This window comes from Canis lupus, chromosome 21, assembly GCF_011100685.1.
Source record: "Canis lupus familiaris isolate Mischka breed German Shepherd chromosome 21, alternate assembly UU_Cfam_GSD_1.0, whole genome shotgun sequence".
Lineage (NCBI taxonomy): Eukaryota > Metazoa > Chordata > Mammalia > Carnivora > Canidae > Canis > Canis lupus.
Genome location: NC_049242.1, coordinates 1,256,744 through 1,280,720, shown reverse-complemented (window position 1 = coordinate 1,280,720; position 23,977 = coordinate 1,256,744). Strand labels below are relative to the sequence as shown.

The 23,977-nt window shown below is 34.4% G+C and overlaps 1 protein-coding gene across 2 annotated transcripts in view; it reads left to right on the top strand.

The window, feature by feature from the left end:
• Nucleotides 1–23,977, top strand: part of CNTN5 (contactin 5) — a 1,277,333-nt gene that overhangs the window by 1,209,178 nt on the left and 44,178 nt on the right. For both annotated transcript variants that reach the window (XM_038568215.1, XM_038568216.1), the window contains 3 exons: nucleotides 10,166–10,236; nucleotides 12,661–12,895; nucleotides 22,071–22,180. In XM_038568215.1, the coding sequence (XP_038424143.1) occupies nucleotides 10,166–10,236; nucleotides 12,661–12,895; nucleotides 22,071–22,180 (416 nt within the window). The remainder of the gene's footprint in view (nucleotides 1–10,165; nucleotides 10,237–12,660; nucleotides 12,896–22,070; nucleotides 22,181–23,977) is intronic.

Below are 23,977 nucleotides of genomic sequence, written 5' to 3'. Positions count from 1 at the left end.
TGTTTCTTGTGTTTTGGTACCATACAGGGCTAGAGCTACTAATAGCATTGAAGCAAGTGTTGACATTTGTGCCTGTTTTATCAGGCAGCACAGATTAAAAGGGACACAAATATCCAGAGATGTCCTCTCAAATTGCAAACTCTGGCTCTTTAAGTACATGTCCTGTATTTTAAAAGATGATGCTATTCTAATTGACCAAGTAATCTCTGAAAATCAACAGAGATACTAAGAGAAAAGGTGTCACATTCAAGGTACTGAGTTGAACATTTTATGTTCTTTTAAAATTCTCCTATTTACCAGAATATTCTAAATTCCAAGGCAGGTTTAGTAAAGCATTTTTACTTTGGAATTCTTTCTTTCCAACACACCAGACAAGGTTAATTTTTCTTTGCAATTTCCTCTAGGATATATTTTGAAATTTACTCAAAGGTACATTTTGAATTTTACAGTCCTCAAAATACCCCTAGCAGTCGGTAAATATAAGAAACATAGGTTCAGTCTTATTTCTTATTAGTAGAATATCAAAATAATAATATACATATGTTTTACTTTAGCATACATCCATATTTACTTATTTATAGTACAATTCTCTTACAAGCTTTAATTAGATGATAGACATAGATAGATGATAGATAAATGTAACCTTCTGTTTAATTTTGGAAATGTGTTGCCATCGTCAAACCAGTATATGATTTTGGGTTGTGTAATAGCAATGCTTTCTCCATTATTTAAAATGAGGACACTCGGGACTCCTAGTTGGCTCAGCAGTTGAACCCTGCCTTCAGCTCAGGGTGTGATCCCGGAGTCCCAAGATCGAGTCCCAAATAAAGCTCCTTATAGGGAGCCTGCATCTCCCTCTGTGTGTGTCTCTGCTTCTCTCTCTATTTTTCTCATGAATAAATAAAATCTTTAAAAAATAAAATTAAATAAAAAAATAAATACAATAAAATGAGGACATTCAACTAAAAAAAATCACATCTCAGGAAATGAATTTGAAATATACACTATAATAGAAATGGAAAAATGTGTAAAAATGAATACAACAATAGCAATTCTATCATTTAATTGGAATTTTACATTCCATAAGTTTTGTATTTATTTTTTAAAGATTTTATTTATTTATTTTATTTGAAAGAGAAAGAGAGAGACATCATGCTTGTGCATGCATGTGCATGCAAGCAGGAGGAAGGGCAGAAAGAGAGAGAATCCCAAGAAGACTCCCATGCAGAGCATGGAGCCCAACTCCCAGAGCTCATGACCCTGAAATAATGACCTGAGCCAAAATCAAGAGTCAGACGTTTAACTAACTAAGCCACCCAAACATACTATAAGTTTATATATATATATATATATATATATATATATATATATATATATACATAATTTTATATAAGTTTATATGTAAAAGTTTATATATATATAAAAGTTTATATATATATAATAACAATTTTTGAAAGGAGATAAGAGAGAGTTAACTATGCAACCTATTATTTAGAAAGGTTTGGTCTTCTCTACAATATAAAAATGTCTATTATTAGCAAAGCTCTTGGTATAAATCTCAATATTTGCAGTTCTTTATTTCAAATTATGATGAAATAGAGAGAGATTGGAGTGAAAAAAAAGAGAGAAAAGATGATTCTATTTTCTACCTGTAATTAGGAGTTTAAGTTGTGGAATTAGGCAGATCTGGATCCATGTTTCCCATTGTTTACTGCCAGTGAACATAGTTAAGATATATATATTGCTCAAGGCTTGATTTTCTCACTTTATAAAATGGAGACAGAATCACAACCTACTACTCTATTAGCTCACTCTATTAAATAATATAATGTATTCAAAGAGCTTAACATAGTGCCTGGCACATGGTAAATGCTTTATATTAACCATTTACCATCATCATCATCATCATCATCATCATCATCATCATGAATTTAAGGAGTTATTTCTTTGTTCAATGGAATGTCTTTTTGTTGATATAGTAAGAGTCACCCAGTCTCTTGGCCTGCATCTGGCTCCTCCAAGATGCCCTTCTGTTGAGAAGTCTCTGCTGCAGACTATGTACCAGCAAGTCTGGCCACTCAGTTCACCTGATGCTTGGGAGTCAAGAGAGCCTTTCAGAAGGTGGTGCACAGTACAGAGCATGCCTCTCCCCTAAATCTGTCTCCACCTCTGTTTAACTTTACCATGCTATTTTTGTTATCTACCCAGATATCAGTCTATAAAAGAATTGTGATATTGTCCCAACATGTGGCCATTTTCTTTGCTTGTTATAGCATAGAAAAGACAGAAGGAGCAGAAAAAAAATGCGATCAATGAAAGAACTTGCTTAAAAATTATGTTCCACATTCATATAGCTTTCTAGTTGTTTAACACATTGCATTCTGACCTGCCATTCTTTTTTGACTCTGAAATGGAAAATGACACACACATATTTCAGCCCACACAAAGCAAAATAATTTGTCTACATTTAAAAATTAAGGCTCAACCAGATAAATATGAGTATCAAGTAGATAATCAAATGAAAATCTTTCCTAGCCTTAGCATTCTCTGCACTAAATCATAGTTATGTAGTTTACTATACAGACTGAACTCTGTAGAATTTAAACAGACAATAGTTTTATTCTTCTACCACCATTGCTCTCCATTATGCTTCATCTGACCTTAGCCTCAACTAAATATATATATATATATAGCACTTTTAGGTATTAGGGCAGTCTCATTTTCAAGTATTAAAAATCTCAATTTAAAAAAAAATCTCAATTTTAATTTAAATAAGAACTTTAATTTCACATCTAGCTCCATGCTTTCTCTTCCTCTATCTCAAGGGCTTGACCCAAGGGCTATGATTTGTCTTTTTTCTTCTTTTCACTTCCCTCACCTTCCAGCTGCTGCCCCAGGCACTTCCTAGGCCAGATAAGAAGAAGAAATCTACTTAGCTAGTACAATCTGTAATACTCACATGGAGTGTTGTGTGCAGTATGTGACAGCATTTGTCCACATGCTGCTTCTTTCTGTTACAGGATACTTTGGGTTCTTTGGAGATTATCCTATTCCCTACCAGGCAGCTTAATTGAGTGTGATCCCAACAAGCCTATTTAAACTTGTCTTCCACAGTGTCCATTTGACCCACGGTAATCACATTCTTTACCTACCAAATCCATGTTCTCAAAGATGTCCTCAAGATATATTTTGGTCTCCACTCTGGTAGTATAGCATTGGGCTGGGTCATATTGCAAAATTCTGAAGCCTCAAGAGCATTCAGCCAGGATGTAAGCATAAGCATCTGTACCCTCTGCAGCAGTGTTTTTCTCCTCTTCTCTCGTAGCTTTAGAGGAAAATGACAGTATCATTTCTCTCTTATCAACAGCTAAGGTTGGAGGGAGATGCCAGAGTGCATTTATCTACTAAACTGACAGTCTTCTTCCAAAATTTTCCTTAGGCTAAAATCCTATACATGTGAGCTAGAAGGGGGCAATGGAAAAGGATCATAAAATTTGGTTTCTGTGATTCTTAAGCAATTCTGTGGTTTGGTTTAGCCAACCTCACTTTAGCAATTGAGGTTACATCTGACTTATCTCAAGTCCAGAAGTCTTATTTAATTTCCTATTATAGTTTTTTGCACTATACATTTTCTTCCTACTTCTGAAAGGATCTTGCTTTGTTCCATTTGTATCTTCACAGCTCTTGTCCATAATTACTTAGAATATTTCAGTGAGTTTAAAAATTATGGAAGGAACACAATAAAATACTATTATAAGATGGAGTTGAATTAGTTCTCTCTGGGATTATGCATATTGGCCTTATAAATGGCATTTAATGGGACTTTGAAGGCCAGACCAAATGGAATTCAGGCAGAATTACTTTTAGGGGGCAATTAGAAAATCCACTGTTGTCAGACACTGATGTGTGCAGAGAAAAGACAGATATCTATAGTGTTTTTAAAGGTCTCTCCAGTATATATTTCTGAGAAAATACTATATTAAAAAATTAAGCCTTCAGCTGAAATAATTTTAAAAATCCAAAAGAAAATACTATTAAGTGAAGCAGATAGTATTTTTGAATCATGAAATCACTTTGATCCAGGCAAGTCTTTTCTACAAAATAAATTCAAAAAAATAAGTCTCCATTTTCAGAGGCATTTTGCAAGCAGAGATGGTAATTTTAACAAAAGCCTTTGTAAAAGAAGTCTGACTTTTTTCTTTTAGTCTGGCTAATTTTTAGGCATGTCATGTTCTTATTAATAGTGAAGTGATGGAAGAGCAGTAGAAGACTTGAGCATGCAAGATAAAGGGTGATGAAAAGTTATCAACCCAGGAGTAAATGTGAGACACTCAAGTATGACTTTCATATCTTCCTATCTCCATTATACCATAAACCAGTGATAAATCATGAACCATATTCCAGGCTCTAATTCTAAGTACCTGCCCTTTATTATATCATTTAATTGTCACATAAACCCTCTAAAGCAAGAAGTGTTTATCCTCATTTTACAGATGAGAAAACAGAATTAGAAAGTTTTAAAAATGTGCACAAGGTCTCCGGTTAAGAAGTAAAGCTAGAGATCTATAACCTTCCACCAAAGATAGTGATTTTAAATTACGTGCCTTCCCTGCTACCTTCTTCCTCTTGCTTTTTCCTTCTCCTCTTTTTATCACATGCATCAACAAATCTCATTTGAAGATTTTTTTTTTACCCATCTTCTGCTTATATTTCCTTGTGGATCCATAAAAATAAAGCTGGGAATATTAGTTGAGGTAAACACCATTTATTGCATATATTAACCTCCTGTGCAAAAGCTGTCAAAAGACTGTTACCATTTATAAGAAAATTCATAAATCAGAGAAATATTACATTTTCTAAAATAATCCTTTTGTAAATTAAAAAAAATGGTATATTGCCTAGATTTCCAAATTAAAACAAGCTGAGCCAAAACTGAAAGTATAATTCCATACTATCTGAACAATATTATCCAGATTTCCAAAAGAATAATCTCCTTCAAGATTACATATGCATAGACTCAATGCTGAACTTTTACTGTTTATCACGGAAGACTTCACCAGTTTCTTCGTTTGAAATCTAAGTAGATGATAACATTAGGTAATATTTATAAATTCTAGTTCCAAGCACCAATTTTGAAAATAACTTTAAAAAGTAGGTAACTGTTACCCCTGTGAAGCAACTGAAAGACAACAAAGTTAAGAAATATTTGCAGCTAACCAGCTAGAATGGTAAGATTGAGATCCAAGCCCAGCTCTTTCTCACTCCACAGAAACACACTCCAGTTTGTGCACATCACCTTATCTATCCTATTGATAGGAGTAAAAGCATTATTTGAACTCTTTAGGAAACACCATTGCTACTTTTTGTTTTGGAAATTCTTTAAACTTCTTTTTTTAATTACTTAATTTATTTATCCATGAGTGACACATACAGAGAGAGGCAGAGACCTAAGCAGAAGAAGTAGGCTCCATGCAAGGAGTCCAATGTGGGACCTCGGGATGGCTGGGATCCCGGGATCACACCCTGAGCTGAATGCAAATACTCAACCGCTGAGCCACCCAGGCGTCCCAGGAAACTCTTTAAACTTAACTAATATATGAAGTAAACTTAAATGATAATGAGTTAACTGAAATATTTATGTGCTACATACTTCAATTCAGGTAGGGAAAAAAATGTGTTCTTGTGTTTTTTTTTATTTTCTTCTTGACTCCCACCATTACTGTATAAACAACCTGTGTTTCTTCTTCCTACTCTTTAGCATCTTTTCAAACCAGTTGCTGGATTACCAATAAACTTTTAAATTACATTTCATCTCCCCCTTCTCTAATAAAGCTGTATCATTTAATAAACTGTGTAAATTATCTACTATAAAAGATATTAGAAGTTTTTCAGGGGAAAAAAAGAGATTGGTAAATAATTTCATCCTGTCTTCTTTTGTTTAATCCAAATTAGAGCATGTTGTTAGCATGATTGACTTTGTTCAAACTGTTACACTTAGAAGGAGTTCTTTGAAATTCATGCTTAAAGGCATGTATGCTTAAACTAAGATACTGTATAGTTTGGTCACTCTGACTGTTTACAATATTTCCAATGTACAAGGTGGAAAAAGTCAATAGTCTACATTGCAATGTGCCAAATAAGGCACTAAAATAGCAAGACATTTGCAGCTTGAGAGAAGAGTACTAATGACATTATCTATTTATGGAACAGCACTGCTGAGAAAGAAACTCAGAAGAATCAGAGTTTAACCTGTTAACCATGCATGTAAACTTGATTCTGTAAGCTAATAAGCACATGACATTTATTAGTAGCCAACCAAAGGAAAAAAATCATCTAACTGCTTAATTCTAAATCAGGTTTTCATTAATTATATTGAAATTATGTCTGGTTTTTCAACAAATGTTTTTCTCTGAACTCAATGAAATCATTTATTAGATGTTTGATTATATTACTTTTATGGTTCTAACAAGAATTATAGAACTTTCAAACCACAAGGGCTCTGAAAGATTAAGTCAAATTTCTACATACCATGAATATGTTGTTTTATAAATAAAAGGATATAATTAAAATCAGTGGACTCCAAAGGGTTGACTGCAGAGATAACTGTGTCCCACTAACTTGACAAAGAAATGAATGATCATAGGTTCCACTAATTATCTGCATGTAATTAGGAAATTTAAGCAAATTAGGAGTACTCAGTGCAAACATTGTGATCCTGATAACCAACCACAGTACCTGATGCCTAGCTATTAAAGCCTTAATATTTCTTTTTTGTTTGTTTTTCTAGTTTTATTGAGATATTATTGGCATATAACACTATATTAGCTTAAGGAGATACAACATAATGATTTGCTATATGTATATACTGTAAGGATTCCACGGTAAATTTATTTAACATTCATCACCTCATATAGTTGTAAGTTTTTCCTTATGATAAGAATTTTTAAGATCTATTCTTTTAGCAACTTTCAAATATATGATACAGTATTGTTAACTACAGTCACCATACCATATACCCAGAACTTATCTTAAATTGGAAGTTTTACCTTTTGACTACCTTCACCCATTTCCCCCACCCACCATCTGCCAACTCTGGCAACCATCAATCTATTTCATTTCTAGTGGCTCCATTTTCTTAGATCCCACATAAAAGTGAGATCATATAGTATGTGTCTTTCTCTGGCTTGTTTCACTTAGCAGAATGCTTTCACTTATGGCTAAATATAATATTCTAGCCTGTATATTTTCTTTATCCATTCATCCATAGCCATCTATGGATGGAACAGCACAAGTTGTTCTTATGGCTTTAAAGCCTTAAGTTTTCTATTTGTAGTCTCTATTATATCTAATGAGCATTTTTAAATTTAAGAATAGTTGATGTTTATTTTTTTAAGGTTTTATTTATTTATTCATGAGAGACACAGAGAGAGGCAGAGACATAAGCAGAGGGAGAAGCAGGTTCCCTGCAGGGACCCTGGGATCACGACCTGAGTCAAAGGCAGATGCTCAAACATTGAACCACCCAGATGCCCCAGTAGTTGCTGTTTATAGACATATACTATTAAAACACACTACCTTGGGACACCTGGGCCTCAGTTGGTTAAGCATCTGCCTTCAGCTTAGGTCATGATCCCAGGGTCCTGGGATAGAGCTCCATGTGGGGCTCCCTGCTTGGTGGGGAATCTGCTTCTCTCTCTTCCTCTGCTCCTCCTCCCCCACTTGTTTTCTCTGTCTCCCCTCTCTCCTATTCAAATAAATAAATAAAATATTTTTAAAAATCAAACAAAAAAGAATAAACTAATGCTTTTCTGTGTCATTTGTTGTACATTAAAATTGAAGGTAGGGTGGCAAAAAGAGGATCTTAGTCTTTGCATTAAGTTGATATGGGCTATCTTTTGAAAAATAATTTAGCAGCAATAGGAAACTTCAAAGACTGCTTTCAAATAGTACAACAAATTTTCTAATCTGGGTCATATGAATACTTCAATGATGAAATTATCCACAGAAAAACAAATAACATCATAGAAAGTATTATTTTGTTTTCTTGTTTCCTCAAAGTAGAAATTTTCACCAAATTGTTTACTAGTGTCTATTCTTCTTTTTCCTTAAAAAGCTAAAAATCTTGAAAAATCTAAATATATTTTCTAAAAAATAAGAAGCATTAATGGACTGTGGAACAATATTGCCAAAACTTCAAAAGCAAAGATCGGCTTCAAATATCACTTGCATTTTATTCTACTCATATCTTTTAAATGACAAGAGATATTCACTAGAGAGCACACAACCTACTCTCCAACTCTAAGTTAAAGGTTCTGAACATCCTCTTTTTGGATGATGTTTGATAGCTGAATAAAATAGAAAAGGATCTTCAGTGAGAGAAAGATCTTTTCTTCATCTTCAGTGAAGAAAAGATCTTCAATCTTTGTTGTCTTTCCACAACATCTATGATAATAGGGCAAGTATCCTCAAAGAAGAAGATTCAAAATCATAATTTTAGGGACTAAACTTAGTGATTCCAATGTAATAGATGAAATGGGTGGCTCGGGTAGATATTGTGCATATTATTTAACTGTTAGTTGTCAGTGATTAATATGAAGTGCATGTGTGTGTGTTCCTTTTTCTTTTTTTTTTTTTTTTTACAAACAAGTGGTACTATGAGAAGCCATAGTCACATCATATCAACAAATTAACTTTCTTGACCATGTATTGATGATCACAACATTCAAAACTCCAGATAAGCCACGGAGGGGCTATTTGGAATCTTAGATCACTGTTATTTTATGCATATAGTTAAACCAGCTCCACTCCCGTGTCTCTTACTTATGCCATGGATCAGAAAATAAATTTAGAACTAGAACTATATAACTATATATGGTGTCATAACAAACTGATATGTTGTTATATTTAGCAATAACTAAGGCTACTGATAAAAATACTGAAGTTAAAAAATGATTCGCTTGCTCTTTACAAATTATGATATGTTCACAGTTATTGTTCTAATACCATCATTTTTTCTCAGTTGAATTTCTTGTGATTTCTTAAATGAGAGACAAAAGGGTATCCAATTCCATCTAATTCTGAGAAAATTCATGAGAGTGAACTCCACATATGAGTAATCTTTAGTATATGTAACTGTAAAAGAAAGTTTGGTAACTGCTGCTGTGTATATCCTTCTACATGTGCATAAGCAAGACAAGAGCTCATGTTCATGGAGAAAAGTGCCCAAAGACACTGAAATTTGGACCCTGATAAATAAAGGTCTTTATTTCAGTGGGGTCAATTATATATTCACAGACTTTTCTTTCCCACCTCCCTGGTGGAAAGAAATTTTTTTTTTCCTTTCTAGTGAAATATAAATTCCACTTCAGTTTTTCTGGTACATAAATGCTGCATGACTATCTACCAGTAATTAACAGCTTTTCATCCAAGTGGGTAATATATGGGAATGAATTTATTGTTTATGAGTATATTGATATCATTTAGAAACTATATGCAAGGATATAAAGGCAACACTGAAATGTAAAATTGCTAATGCAGCCTCATAGCCTGGAAAATGATTTCTTTTAATAGTTTTCTTCATTTAACAGTTCTTCATTTGAAATTGTTTCCTTTCAACTGCAGATTTTGTGGTTTGGTGCAGTGAAGGAGAAATTTATTCCTTTGAGACATTTATTCTTTTTATAGTTATTCATTTGAAAAAGTTTCACTGGGTGTTTATATGTATTTTGTAGTTGGCAAAGATATCTGTGATAGTTTTTTTTTTTAATGTTTATTTAACTAACTTCTCACTCTATGGAACTTTGCCAACTTTCTTTAAATGGAGATTCCTGGGAGTTTTTGGTAAACAGTAATAAGTCAACCTGTGGACTTTCTAGGAGCTCTGCAAGCCCTGAGACCACAGAAGAGTCACATCATTGAAAAGGAGAAAATGTGTAGAATCAAATTTAACATTTAACTCTCCCACATAGATTTGAAAGCAGAGTATCTGTTACAAACATTTTGTTTTAATTAATTTTGAATATGGACACTCTAATTTCAAATAAATTCTGATTTTTTTGTTTGGGGATTTTACAGAACCCAAGTGGGGTCATAATGTGTTCTTACAGGGACTCTTAAATTAAATATCTACTTGTTGTCCTCATTCTGGCCCATTTTTAATCCACAGTTCCAAAGACAGCACCTACCAATGTAAGTGGAAGAAGTGGAAGAAGGCATGAGTTAGTCATAGCCTGGGAGGTAAGAAAGTCTGTACTCAGATGTCAGAACTTATGAATTCCTTAGGAAATAAGGCTGCATATACAGGATCTACAGTTGGTACGGAGAGGCAGTAATTTCTGTTTAAACGAGATTAAGAAACTCTTGATCATATATTACTCAGATGAGTATTGCCAACATGAACCTGTCTCATTTCATACCCAGCCCCAGCTGACTTTTCTCCAATCTAAAGTACGTCCTCTTGTCACATAGGCTATCTCAGAATAAAGTTTGAATAATTAAAACACGACAAATACCCACTATTTGCTTCAACGTGGATAGAACTGGAGGGTATTATGCTGAGTGAAGTAAGTCAATCAGAGAAGGACAAACATTATATGGTCTCATTCACTTGGGAAATATAAAAAAAATAGTTAAAGGGAATAAAGGGAAAAGGAGAGAAAATGAGTGGGAAATATCAGTGAGGGTGACAGAGCATGAGAGACCCCCTAACTCTGGGAAACAAACAAGAGGTAGTGGAAAGGGAGGTGGGTGGGGGGATGGGGTGACTGGGTGACAGGCACTGAGGTGGCATTTGATGGGATGAGCACTGGGTGTTATGCTATATATTGGCAAATCGAACTCCAATAAAAACATATACAAAAAAATTAAAAATAAAACACATCCTCTCACAAACTACTTCCCATGTTTGTTTGGCTTAGTTCGATAATTAATTATTTCACAATTAAATAGTAGCTTTACTAAAACCATTGGGGAGAAAGGAAATGACCACCACTGAATTTGTGGCACAGTGCCTGTGTTATCTCACTCAACTCATAAACCAACCCTATTCGTAAGGAATAATTTTTCCTCATTTTAAAAATTATGAAACTAAGGCACAGTTTAAGTACTCTTTCTAATTAGCAGTAGAATTGGGACTTTGTGTTCTCTTGTCTCTCTCACAATGTGCCCTCTGAAGTTTCCTCTATAAAGCAGGCAGGAGAGAGGTGTGTGAGAGGTACATTTATTTCCCATGAAGCCACTTTCTTTTTATCGATGTTAGATTACCTTATTATCATATGTAACTATGTAACTCACAGAACTATGCCCTGAATATGAAAATGTAAAGGAGATGGAATGTCTACTGGAGCAAGTGAACAAATCCTTGAGAGTCTCTAAAACAATGATCAAATGTACAGAAAAATATTTTCCAGTAAGAAATCTTCCATGAGCATATTCTCTGTTCTGTTATTCTGTCCATCCTCCTCTTTCCAATAAAAATTTATTTCTTAATTTTGACTTCTGCAGAGGGATTAACTTCCCAATACCTCAACTTCACTGAGGTCAAACTCTCTAAATAGAACTTCCTTCTCTATCAGCTTCACATCTTAGCCCCAGTTGCTAAAACAAGAATATCATAGACTTATAAATGGCAGAAATTTATTTCTCATGGATCTGGAGCCTGAAAATTTAAGATCAAGTCCCCAGCAGATTCCAGTCTGGTGAGAACCTGCTCTCCAGTCAACTGATGGCCATTTTCTCACTGTACCCTCACATGGCAGAGAGACCAGAGGGGCACTACTCCCAATCATAAGCATGCTGTACTCATAATCTAAAAACTTACAAAAGTCCTCCCTTATTAATACCATCACATTGGAGGTTAGGATTTCAACATATGAATTTTGAGGAGATATAAACATTCAGTATATAGGATTTTGATATAATAGGCTTTGTCTCCCTTCTGCTACTCAGTAAGTTTTTCCTCAAATCAAAACTCAAAAGAAAAAAACATGTTTCAACAAGTATTTAATGGGTATCTATGTGTTAAGCATTATGCTAGGCAGTGCCTGGTGACTGCTCCTTTAACTAATCAATCACAATTACTCCTTTGTATGGTGTACAGTTTATGTCTGTTTAACAAATTTAAATGTAAGCATACAGTATAACATTTACTTGAACAAATATTTTTTAATTTTTTTCACATTAGTAAAGTGCAAAAGCAAATGAGAAATGGAACACTATTAAAAAATTTTACATTAATATTTCCTGTTTTTTTCTGCACAAAAGGCTCTGCAGAGCATTTCCAGCAACCAGATTTTTCTGACCACCAGACCATATGACAGTTTTTCCCAATCTGCTGCAGTCTAATGTGGAATGTTCATTTCATATACATGACTACTGGTTTAAATTTGTTTCACTTCAAGAGTTTTCAGCACCTTTGATAATCTTCTTAAATACTAACTGATATTACTTTAGTTTTTATCTTTTGCCTTTAACCCTTTTTAAATCTCCAAAGACTACTAAGTGACTGTGCTATAGTGGCTTCCAGTGTAGCATTACAAATTTGAAAGTCTCATGTTCTCTGGTTATCCATGATTTAAAATAAATAAATAAATAAAGTTTGGAAGAAGTGGCTTTTTTAATCAGTTATTTTGCTGATAATTAATTGCATTTTTTCTTCTTTAGCCAGTATCTGAGGAGTTTCAGAATGGGGAGGGCTTTGGCTATATTGTGGCTTTCAGGCCTAATGGAACACGTGGCTGGAAGGAAAAAATGGTGACATCCTCTGAAGCTTCAAAATTCATTTACCGAGATGAAAGTGTTCCTCCTCTTACTCCCTTTGAAGTGAAGGTTGGCGTTTATAACAATAAAGGAGATGGACCTTTCAGTCAGATTGTGGTTATCTGCTCAGCTGAAGGAGGTCAGTTTCTCTTTAACCCTATTATTTACATTCTACATTTTATGATGGATGTTATGTGGATTTTACATAGATGAGACATTACTGTACATATATTAGAAAATACAGATACACCAAAAGAAAATAAAACCCATATTGTCATTATACTTTTTAGATATATTTTTCCAAATAATTCTTTATTTTAAAAAATTGAGCATTCCATATGTGTTGCTTTATGTTCTTTATGTTCTTCACTCTTTAACAATATACGGCAAATATATTTTCATGATAATAACAATATTAATAACATCTATAGTGTATTATTTCCTCTGGATGGACATTTAACCAATCATTCTTGTTTTTTAAATTTAGATAATAGTATATTTGAACCCACTAAATTTAAATGAAATAAATGTAAATAAATACTCCCATTTATGTGACCAATAAATATTTATTACTAAACTCCTACACAAAACACCATACTAATAAAGTAGCAGACAGGGCCTTCTGTTGGAAATTTTTCACATGTGACATCATGAAATCCTCATGAAAATCTTGTCTAATAGTCATTTGTTTCTATTATAAAGAAAGAAATTGAAGCTGAAACGTTAACAAACTTGCTAAAGGTTACACACCTTATAACTGAGAATTAAACCCATTTGTCTAATTATCAAATCTTTGATTTTTTTCTAACATGCATTTTCACATGCATAACCGTTTAAATCTAAAGATAAAACTATACTATATGTTGTCAAACTGAATTTATATTAAAAAAAAGAAGGGCAGCCCGGGTGGCTCCGTGGTTTACCTCCCCCTTCAGCCCACAGCATGATCCTGGAAAACCGGAATCAAGCCCTGTGTGGGGCTTCCTGCATGGAGCCTGTTTCTCCCTCTGTCTGTGTCTCTGCCTCTCTCTCTCTCTCTGTGTCTCTCGTGAATAAATAAATAAGATCTTTAAAAAAAAATTTTTTTAAGACTACAAAATTTTTGTTTGGCTTAAAGAGTATATAGTTAATTGATACATGTGCAAGGTGTGTGGAAGTCTTGGTAGGCAAATATCTCTCCTTTCAGCATTATCTAGAGTCATTCAGGGTAATTTCTCTTTAAAAAAAAAAGATTTTATTTATTTATTCATGAGAGAGAGAGAGAGAGAGAGATTGGCAGAGACATAGGCAGAGGGAAAAGCAGGCTCCCTATGGGGAGCCTGATGTGGAACTCCATCTCAGGACTCCTGGGATCAGGCCTTGAGCCAAAGGCAGACGCTCAACTGCTGAGCCACCCAGGTCCCCTCAGGGTAAATTCTGTTGTAGAAATCTTGAAAAGTCTCCAAAGCTCAAGAGCATTAGGAGAAGAACCATTCGGAACTTCTCTGACAGTATTCTAGGGCCACAGTCTACTTCAGAGTCACAAGAGTCAAGGTCATTTTCCAAGCAATTTATCAAGTATAAATATTATAAATGATGAGCACTTTTACTAAAATATCACATTCAAAATTTCCTATGTATTTACTATAATTTACTATAACAATGCACTTCTCCCTTATTACACTTGACTTTAAGAGGATAGAAAAAGGATGGAAACTATGAGAACTGTACATAACCACTTATAGAAGTATGCTCTGGATGCTCAGCAGTCTGCTTTTCCCTCTCCCTCTGCCCTTCCTCCTGCCTGTGCTCCTTCCCTCCCCCTCCTCTCTTTCAAATAAATAATTTTTAAAAATTTGAAAAAGAAAAAATCAGACTATCTAGATTTAATTTGCCTGGTATCATTCAAATGTCATTCTACCAAAATAAAGTGTTGCTATGAATTATGTTACAGAAACAATTTCAGTGCCTTTAAAAGAAGATAGGCATATTTCCTATCTAGTTTGAAGGAGTAATCTCCAAAGGCAAGCTATTTCAAGTTTAAGGAAACACAGTGTAAACAACTCATGGTGGTTGCCATAATTTAATTTCAAAGCAAAGGTTGTTGACAAGGAATGTACAAATCTTAATTTCTTAAGGTCATCACTGGTATTACTATACACAGCATGTTCACTATACAAACCTTTCCAATTTATCTCAGGTGACCTTTGGGGTTATGTGCTTGCTAATTAGGTCAAAGAAATGTTAAATCAACAAGAAGATGCATTTCCTGACTAAAACATGTACTTCAAAATAGATTTTTGCAGTAACAAGTAATATAAAATATATATAATATAGTAAAATAACAAAATATTATTACGTATGACATTCCTTATGAGAGAGTATATGATGTTCGTGGTTAAAAACATGAGCTTTGGAGACAAAAGATGTGGGTTCAAATTCCAGCTCTGTCACTTACTATAGTTACTTACAACTTTCTTAATGATGTGAAGTTGACTGTGCTACTTTACTTCTCTGAGCCACAACTTCCTGAAAAGTAGATTGGGCCTTGAGATTCCTACCTCATATTTGGTTGGAAGAGTTAAATTAAATATATAAGTAATACAGTAACTCATCTGTATTTGGAAACACATCCAGAGCCTGAGATGCTAAGTGCATAAGCATCTCATTGGAACGCTTATGATCCCTTGTTATTATTTGATTCTTCACTTTCCTGGTCATTATTATACTAGGATAAACTTTCTGTTTCTGTTTCAGAATTTGGCTCCATAAAAAAACAAAAACAAAAACAAAACACAACCTCAGAGCAACTTGTATTGAAAAACTGCACCTTACATAAATCAGACACTATCTTTGTGCTTCAATATTCTAATGATCTTATTTATTTCCTTCCCACACCACTCTCCCCACCCTGTAGCTCACAGTACCAAAAAGATAATTCTCTTGAACTATATAAATAAGTCTCACAAGTGGGTACAAAGAAAGTATCAAAGGTCAGTTTATCTTGATAATGCTTTTTAGATCAAAAGAGTGCTGCCATTGGTAGAACATTTTCTCAATCATTTGTCAAGTTTAGGGAATACAAGGCATTGTTTTTGCTAGCAGGGCCAGTTGAAATTCTGGACTTGAATAGAAGAAAGACTAAGGGAAAAAACTCACCTTAGGGGGTTAGATCTATCTATCTATCATATTCTCTCTTTCGGAAAATTGCATTTTTGTATTAAAACTTGAAAGAACCAAGAATTTTGATGTAGGAAGCTGAGTTCACGCTTCAGCACCACCAACTGACTGTAACCATAAATAAGTCACAGTTTTACAGTTTACTCATTTGTAAAATGGGTATACTGCTTAGTATGCCCCACCTACCTAGTAGTTTTATCTTTAGATTTAAACGGTTATGCATGTGAAAATGCATGTTAGAAAAAAATCAAAGATTTGATAATTAGACAAATGGGTTTAATTCTCAGTTATAAGGTGTGTAACCTTTAGCAAGTTTGTTAACGTTTCAGCTTCAATTTCTTTCTTTATAATAGAAACAATTAGACAAGATTTTCATGAGGATTTCATGATGTCACATGTGAAAAATTTCCAACAGAAGGCCCTGTCTGCTACTTTATTAGTATGGTGTTTTGTGTAGGAGTTTAGTAATAAATATTTATTGGTCACATAAATGGGAGTATTTATTTACATTTATTTCATTTAAATTTAGTGGGTTCAAATATACTATTATCTAAATTTAAAAAACAAGAATGATTGGTTAAATGTCCATCCAGAGGAAATAATACACTATAGATGTTATTAATATTGTTATCATGAAAATATATTTGCCATATATTGTTAAAGAGTGAAGAACATAAAGAACATAAAGCAACACATATGGAATGCTCAATAAAACATAGTATAACACCCAGTGCTCATCCCATCACGTGCCCTCCTTAATGCATGTCACCCAGTTACCCCAACCTGCCACTCATCCCCCCTTCCACAACCCTTTGTTTCCCAGAGTTAGGAGTCTCTCATGGTTTGTCTTCCTATTTTTTCCCCACTCAGTTTCCTTCCTTTCTCTTATAACCCCTTTCGCTATATCTTATATTCCACGTATGAGTGAAACCATATGATAATTGACTTTCTCCAACTGACTTATTTCACTCAACATAATACCCTCCTTTTCCAACCAGGTCTGTATAAATGCTAGGTATTCGTCCTTTCTGATGGCTGAGTAATATTCCATTGTATATATAGACCACATCTTCTTATCCATTCATCTGTTGAAGGACATCGAGGCTCCTTCCACAGTTTGGCTATTGTGGACATTGCTGTTGTGAACACTGCGAGGCAGGTGTCCCATCGTTTCACTACATCTGTATCTTTGGGGTGAATCTCCAGTAGTGCAATTGCTGGGTCATAGGGTAGCTCTATTTTTAACTCTTTGAGGAACCTCCACACAGTTTTCCAGAGTGACTGCACCAGCTCCCATTCCCACCAACAGTGCAAGAGAGTTCCCCTTTCTCCACATCCTCTCCAACATTTGTTGTTTCCTGTTTTGTTCATTTTAGCCATTCTTACTGGTGTAAAATGGTATCTCATTGTGGTTTTGATTTGCATTTGCCTGATGATAAGCAATGTGCAATGTTTTTTCATGTGTTTGTTGGCCATGTGTAGGTCTTCTTGGGAGACATGTCTGTTCATGTCTCCTGGCCATTTCTTGACTGGATTATTTGTTTTATAGGTCTTGGATACTAGCCCTTTATCTGATGTGCCATTTGCAAATATCTTCTCCCATTCTGCAGGTTGCCTTTTAGTTTTGATGACTCTTTCTTTTGCTGTACAGAAGCCTTTTATCTTGACGAAGTCCCAGTAGTTCATAATTGCTTTTGTTTCCCTTGCCTTCATAGATGTATCTTGCAAGAAGTTGCTGTGGGCAAGGTCAAAAATGGTGTTGCCTGTGTTCTCCTCTAGGATTTTGATGGGCTCTTGTATCACATTTAGATCTTTCAACCATTTTGAGATTATCTTTGTTTCTGGTGTATGAGAATGGTCCAGTTTCATTCTTCTGCACGTGGCTGTCCAATTTTCCCAACACCACTTGTTGAAGAGACTATCTATTTTCCAGTGGATATTCTTTCCTGCTTTGTCAAATATTAGTTGACCATAGAGTTGAGGGTTCATTTCTGGGGTCTCTATTCTGTTCCATTAATCTGTGTGTCTGTTTTTGTGCCAGTACCACACTGTCTTGATCACAGCTTTGTAATACAGCTTGAAATCTGGCATTGTGATGCCCTCAGCCTTGGTTTTCTTTTTCAACATTCCTCTGGCTATTCAGGGTCTTTTCTGGCTCCACACAAACCTTAGGATTATTTGTTCTGTGAATAAAGTCCATGGTATTTTGGTAGGGATTGCATTGAATGTGTAAATTGCTCTGGATAGCATAGACATTTTTACAATATTTATTCTTCCAAACCATGAGTGTGGAATGTTTTCCCATTTCTTTGTGTCTTCCTCAAGGAATTATGTACATTCTAATCTTGATTTGACTGCAAATCTTTAGGGCATCCTATACAATACTGTCATTCTGGAAACAATTCTAATTTTTTAAAATAATAGCAAAATTGCAACATAGTGATTTATAATGCATGGTAGACTTTTTTTCCATATGAAAAATCCAATTAGCTTTCACTTCTATATATCTAGAAATAATTATTGGTCAAACTTTTACCCATTTCCCATAGTTATTGTTACTATGGTTTTGAAAGGAAAAGAACCTAAGCATTCAATTACATCTAATAGAAAAATAGAGGGAAATTCAATATAGATTGATTATAGTTTGAAAGTTTTGTTTATTTGTGATAAACTTTAGCTTTCTCTAGCTTATTTGTTTTTTGCCTGGTATGTAAAAATTATGCTGCTTTTTACAGCTCAAATTAAAACCCAACATTCATGAGGTATTATTATCCAGATCAGTTCCTAGCTGAAACTGAACTCAGTGAGATTTATGAGAACTTGAAAAATAATAAATTGGCATATTAGTTATAAAATACAAGGAATAATTTCCTGTCTTTGCCAGATGATCCATTCGGATTAGTGCTTGTAAAAGTTCAACTACAGCTGTCTTCACTGAATTTTTAAATAATGAAATCATAACCCTTCTCACAAGAAGTTTATTAAACTCTTCTTTGATTAATGTTATTGCTTACCCCTCCTGGGAAGTCAGATGCATAATCAATATTACAAGTGCCACCCCCCCCCATATTACTTGGAGAACTCCAGCTGCTAAATTACTTAATAGAAATGTATCATCTAAATTCATGAGCATGGTAATGTGGTTCAAAGTTTTTAATATGACAGAAACTGAAATCTATCAATCAGCTTGTCCACCACTTTGTATACCAAGATTGGAGTGAAAGAGTTATTCATGGTCTAATTAATATCACCATAAGTAACAGAAAAAAAAAGAAATCTTTTTAAGTCTTTGAATCTATTGGACATAACACTACTATAGTCTCTGAAATAAGTCCCTGAATTTTCATCAAATTACCTGAGTATAATAGAAGTGAGAGTGGCAGGAACACCCTATGGCTTACAGATCAGGAGAGTTTTATAAATGCCTGGATATGACAGGATCTGTGAGAAGCAGTGCAGCTGTGGTTCAACATTATCAAAAATTCCATGAAATAGGAATAAAAAGGAGCTGATAGTAAGCCTGCAGTGGAGTTAAACAAGATATAACAGGGAAGTTTAGGTGGCTTCTGGCAAAACATAGAGTAGAGAAATAAAGTAGAGACCCCAACATCAATAGTCTTGAGAGAAGTTAGGTGTGGTAGGGCAAAGAGAAAAGAAACCAATAGCACAAGGAAAGGTATTAGGTGTGTAAACATAGATATATACACAGAAGTGAGACAGCATAGTATTTAGGACGTGATTTCCTTATTGAAATCCTCTCTCCACCTTCTAGCAGCCATGTGCCTTTGGGCAAGTTGCTTGACTCTCTGCCCCTCAATTTCTTTATTGACAAAAATAGTGATAGTGATAATAGAGTTCTTGGAAGAATTAATGAATTCATGTAAAGAATTTTATTTTATTTTTTTAAGAATTTTAAATAAGGGTAGGCACATATCAAATTCTCAATAAATGGTGATTTATATTACCTTTGGTTATTGCCCTCTTCTATTTGTTGTTGTTTTACTTGTATTTGTAGTTCATCTGTTCCTCTGTCAGTTATTTGGAAGTAACTGAGCAGTAAGAAAATTAACTATATGTTCCCTCTACGATCTCTTCTGTGCCTCCAAACTGACTCTAAGAAACATAAAATAAGCTAGGTGCTGCCTTGGTACCAATTTAAAAGCAAAAGAGGAAAGAATACTTGAGACCTGAATTCTAGTTCAGGTTCTTTCACAGCCCGAAGCAGAGTTTGAATAAATCAACCTGTGTACATGTTACATTTTCATCTGCAAAATAAAGACATGGATCTAAAACATAGGTCCATAACTCAAAAGTCTATAGAGATCAAGTCAGAGATATAAATAAGTGAATAGTTCCAGTGTGAGATAACAGGTGGTAGTAGGGACTCTGGCAAACTGAAAAGGCTATTCCCTGATTAATGGGACCAACTGCCAATTCTCATCTACCAACAACCATGAATTCACATTTAGCATCACCAATTTTTTTCTCTAAAGAAGCCAAGAATTCTTATTTTTATATGAAATGTTGAAATAAATTAATATATTATTAGGGCATGCAAAACAACTAAAGACCTATCAGCCATCCATTTATCCATCCATTTGACATTTTGATCCAAGTGACTTTCTAAAATTCTTTCTAGTTACCTCCCATTATTCAATTACAATGGGATACTCAAACAGAACAGCTAGTTCCAATCCAAACCACACTTTCTGTGGTCTAGTCAGTTACTCTTGCTTACAGAAAACATTTTTAATCCACGGCTATAATAATACATACTGAAACTTCTGCAAGTAAACTGACTGAGATCCCTTTTCTTACATGATGAAATTTCTAATTGAAATCATCATGGGTTTACCTCTGATACTATTTACATCTAGAAGGTGAAACAAATAAAAAATGACTCTTCCGTTCTTGTTTGGTTCACCTACCTTCATTTATTTAGATGTAATTATAATATTTAGCCCCGAAAAAATACATCTGTGAAACGTCAGCTTGGGTCTGATCCTGATTTAAAATCCTAGAGCAGGGCAGCTGGAGTGGCTTAGTGGTTTAGCGCCGCCTTCAGCCCAGGGCGTCAAGTCCCACGTCAGGCTCCCTGCACGGAGCCTGCTTCTCCATCTGCCTGTGTCTCTGTTCTCTCTCTGTGTCTCTCATAAATAAATAAATAAAGTCTTAAAACAATGGACTTTGTACAGAATTGTTTGAACTAAAGTATGGTCTTTATTCTACCGTTTCATTTAACATGTGTTATGACATAGTATTTATGATTCAGCAATATCCAAGCTGTTCCTCACATACAGTGCAGCAACAAATAAAGTGCACCTCTTGATGGATGCCAGTCAGACATGGTGTATTTTGAAAAAACAGTGAGAAAGGTCACTAAATGTAGGAACAAATTAAAACATACTTTTGAGCAATAGGCCCTTCAGGGACTTTCCTTTTCAGTCCATATTTGTCTTAAAAGTCAATGCACACCTTTTAAATATCATGATTCATATCAAATTCTTTATACAATCATGGAAATGTAGTTTTGTGGTTGGAACAACAACAAAATACTAGAAATTTTAACTCTATTTGTTCTTGCAAGGGTAAAAATAAAATAATAACTGATATTTTGTGAATGAATGTTTTAAGTACCAAGCACTATGCTAAATATATCTATCATTCCAATTAAAACTAACATTAAAAACCTCTGAGATAAGTACTTTTATTACGCTCATACTAAAGATGAGGAAACTGGAGCATAGGAAAAGGCAAAGCAACTTGCCTAACAGTAAATAAAAATTTTTGAAGGCAAAAACCAACTGCACCAAAATAGCCAAGCGTGATTCCCTAGTCCATGCTTTTGATTACTATGTTAGACTGGCAGACAAATTAAGTCAGACAACTTAACTTCTCCAGAAATTTCCTGGTTAATCCAAGGATAAAGATCCTCTTTGCTTCCTCACTAGATTTGTGATTTGAGTAGGTAAAGTATTGAAGAGACTTGACCAAAATATAGAAATCCAAAAAGAACATCTTTTTATCTTATGTTGTTCATAGCTACCATAGTACATCATTTCTAAAATAAGGTAGAAGGAAGTAACACCTGACAAATTCAGGTGCAATGCTTGGATAGACATCACTGTTTATTATTTCCCCTTTCCTTTGTACAGAACCCAGTGCTGCTCCCACAGATGTCAAGGCTACAAGTGTGTCTGTGTCAGAGATTCTTGTTGCATGGAAACATATTAAAGAGAGTCTAGGAAGACCACAGGGATTTGAGGTATGAATACAATTATTGAAAATAAGCCTTGTTATTTCCACTGCCACTGCATTCTCCTAAAGAAATGGTTTGGTGACACTCCAAAAGAATTATATTTTTTTGAAATTTTTGTTCTGTGGCAAAGAAAGTGAGAAATATACTATTTTACTGACATGTTCATTAGCTGGCTTATTTTTTAGTGTAGTAGTTTCCATATTACCATGTAAATAATTTTTTTAAGGAGATGAAAATAGACCTTCAGATAAAAATCAGGAGCTACAGGTGGATATTCATTGATATCCAACTTGTTGGTGGTTAAAAATGTTTTGTTTTTTTGTTTTGTTTTGTTTTGTTTTTTGTTTTTTGTTTTTTTTGTTTTGTTTTGTTTTGTTTTGTTTGTAGAAGAAATGTTTTTTGTGTATTTCCTCCTAATACTTTAATGTATAAAACAGCTTTCCTATTATACTGTCTGGGCAGATCTTACCTCTTTTGCTGACTTCTCTAAATTTACTTGGACTTGGTGATCTATATCTATTTATTCAATCACTTTTTGTCCTTTAAATTTTGATATTTGCAAACACAGTTATGCCAGCCTTATAATGGTAAAAATTTCATAACATTGCAATGACTTCAATGAAATTTTGGCCTCCACATGAACTAGAGCCTTATAGGTAGTCTATGAACTTGAATATTCCATAAATTCTGATCCCTACTTTATGTTTTAGCCAGTAAGGGATAGGATTTAGGGAGATAATTTCTAAAAGACAAAAAATAATTAGCATCCAACCCAAGATCTTAGTTCCCTTTAAACTTAAATAGTGACCAAATATAGGATTTGTACACCAGCATGGTTTCAGACTGAAAACACATTTTTTAATTCTACTTGAGGCTTTAAATAATGCTTGAGAAATATTTGATTAATATGCTGCTAGCATTAGATAATGGTTTCTATGTTAAATAATTCACACAATCATTCTTAAAAGTTACAGGAAGGACCATTTTTGAAACTATTATCTATGCAATGTCATGAATTTGTTTTTTATAATATTGCTTCAATGTATTATTTGGGAGTCATAATTCAGTATCTTATCATGATTGGATATTTATTTAATTAATATCTCCTTGTTTCCCTATCCATGCTACAGGACCATATCTATTCACCAATGAATCTCAGCAACCAGTAGTACTTGGCCCATGACAGCTACAATAAATATTTGTTGAATGAATGAATATCTATGCTTCACAATCAGCCCCTTTTAATATCACTATGGAAGACATTGGGGTAGCCTACCCTGCTCTCCTTCAGTGGGCCAGTACACATCCCCCCCAGCTTCTGCAAGTGTTGGCTGCTAATGGTTTCAGTTTCTCCTTTGGAGAATTGCCCTTCACTGAGGGGTACTGCTTTACCTGAAAAATTTCCTTCCCACAAGTAGGCAATCCAAAGCCAATGACTGACTGACACTGGTCCCTTGACTAAAAGAGAAAACAACTTTATGGTGCATTTTACAATGCAGAGCCTTTGCTGTGTGCATCAGGACAAGGCTGGATTGATTACCTGAGTCCAGGTAATTAATCCAGATAATCAATTGCTCAGCTCCCTCTCTTTCCTCATCCTCCTCTCCTCCTTTCTTTAAAGGTTTGCCTGCAAGCACTTTCAAAATAAATCATATGCACTCAAGTCTCTGTCTCAATCTCTGTTTCTGGAGAGCCCAACCTAAAACAACTACATAAGTATAGACTAACCTAGACTTCTGAATCAAAACATCTGGTGTGCATACTTTTAGAAGGGCACAAAGTGTATCTTTGGTGAACAAAGGA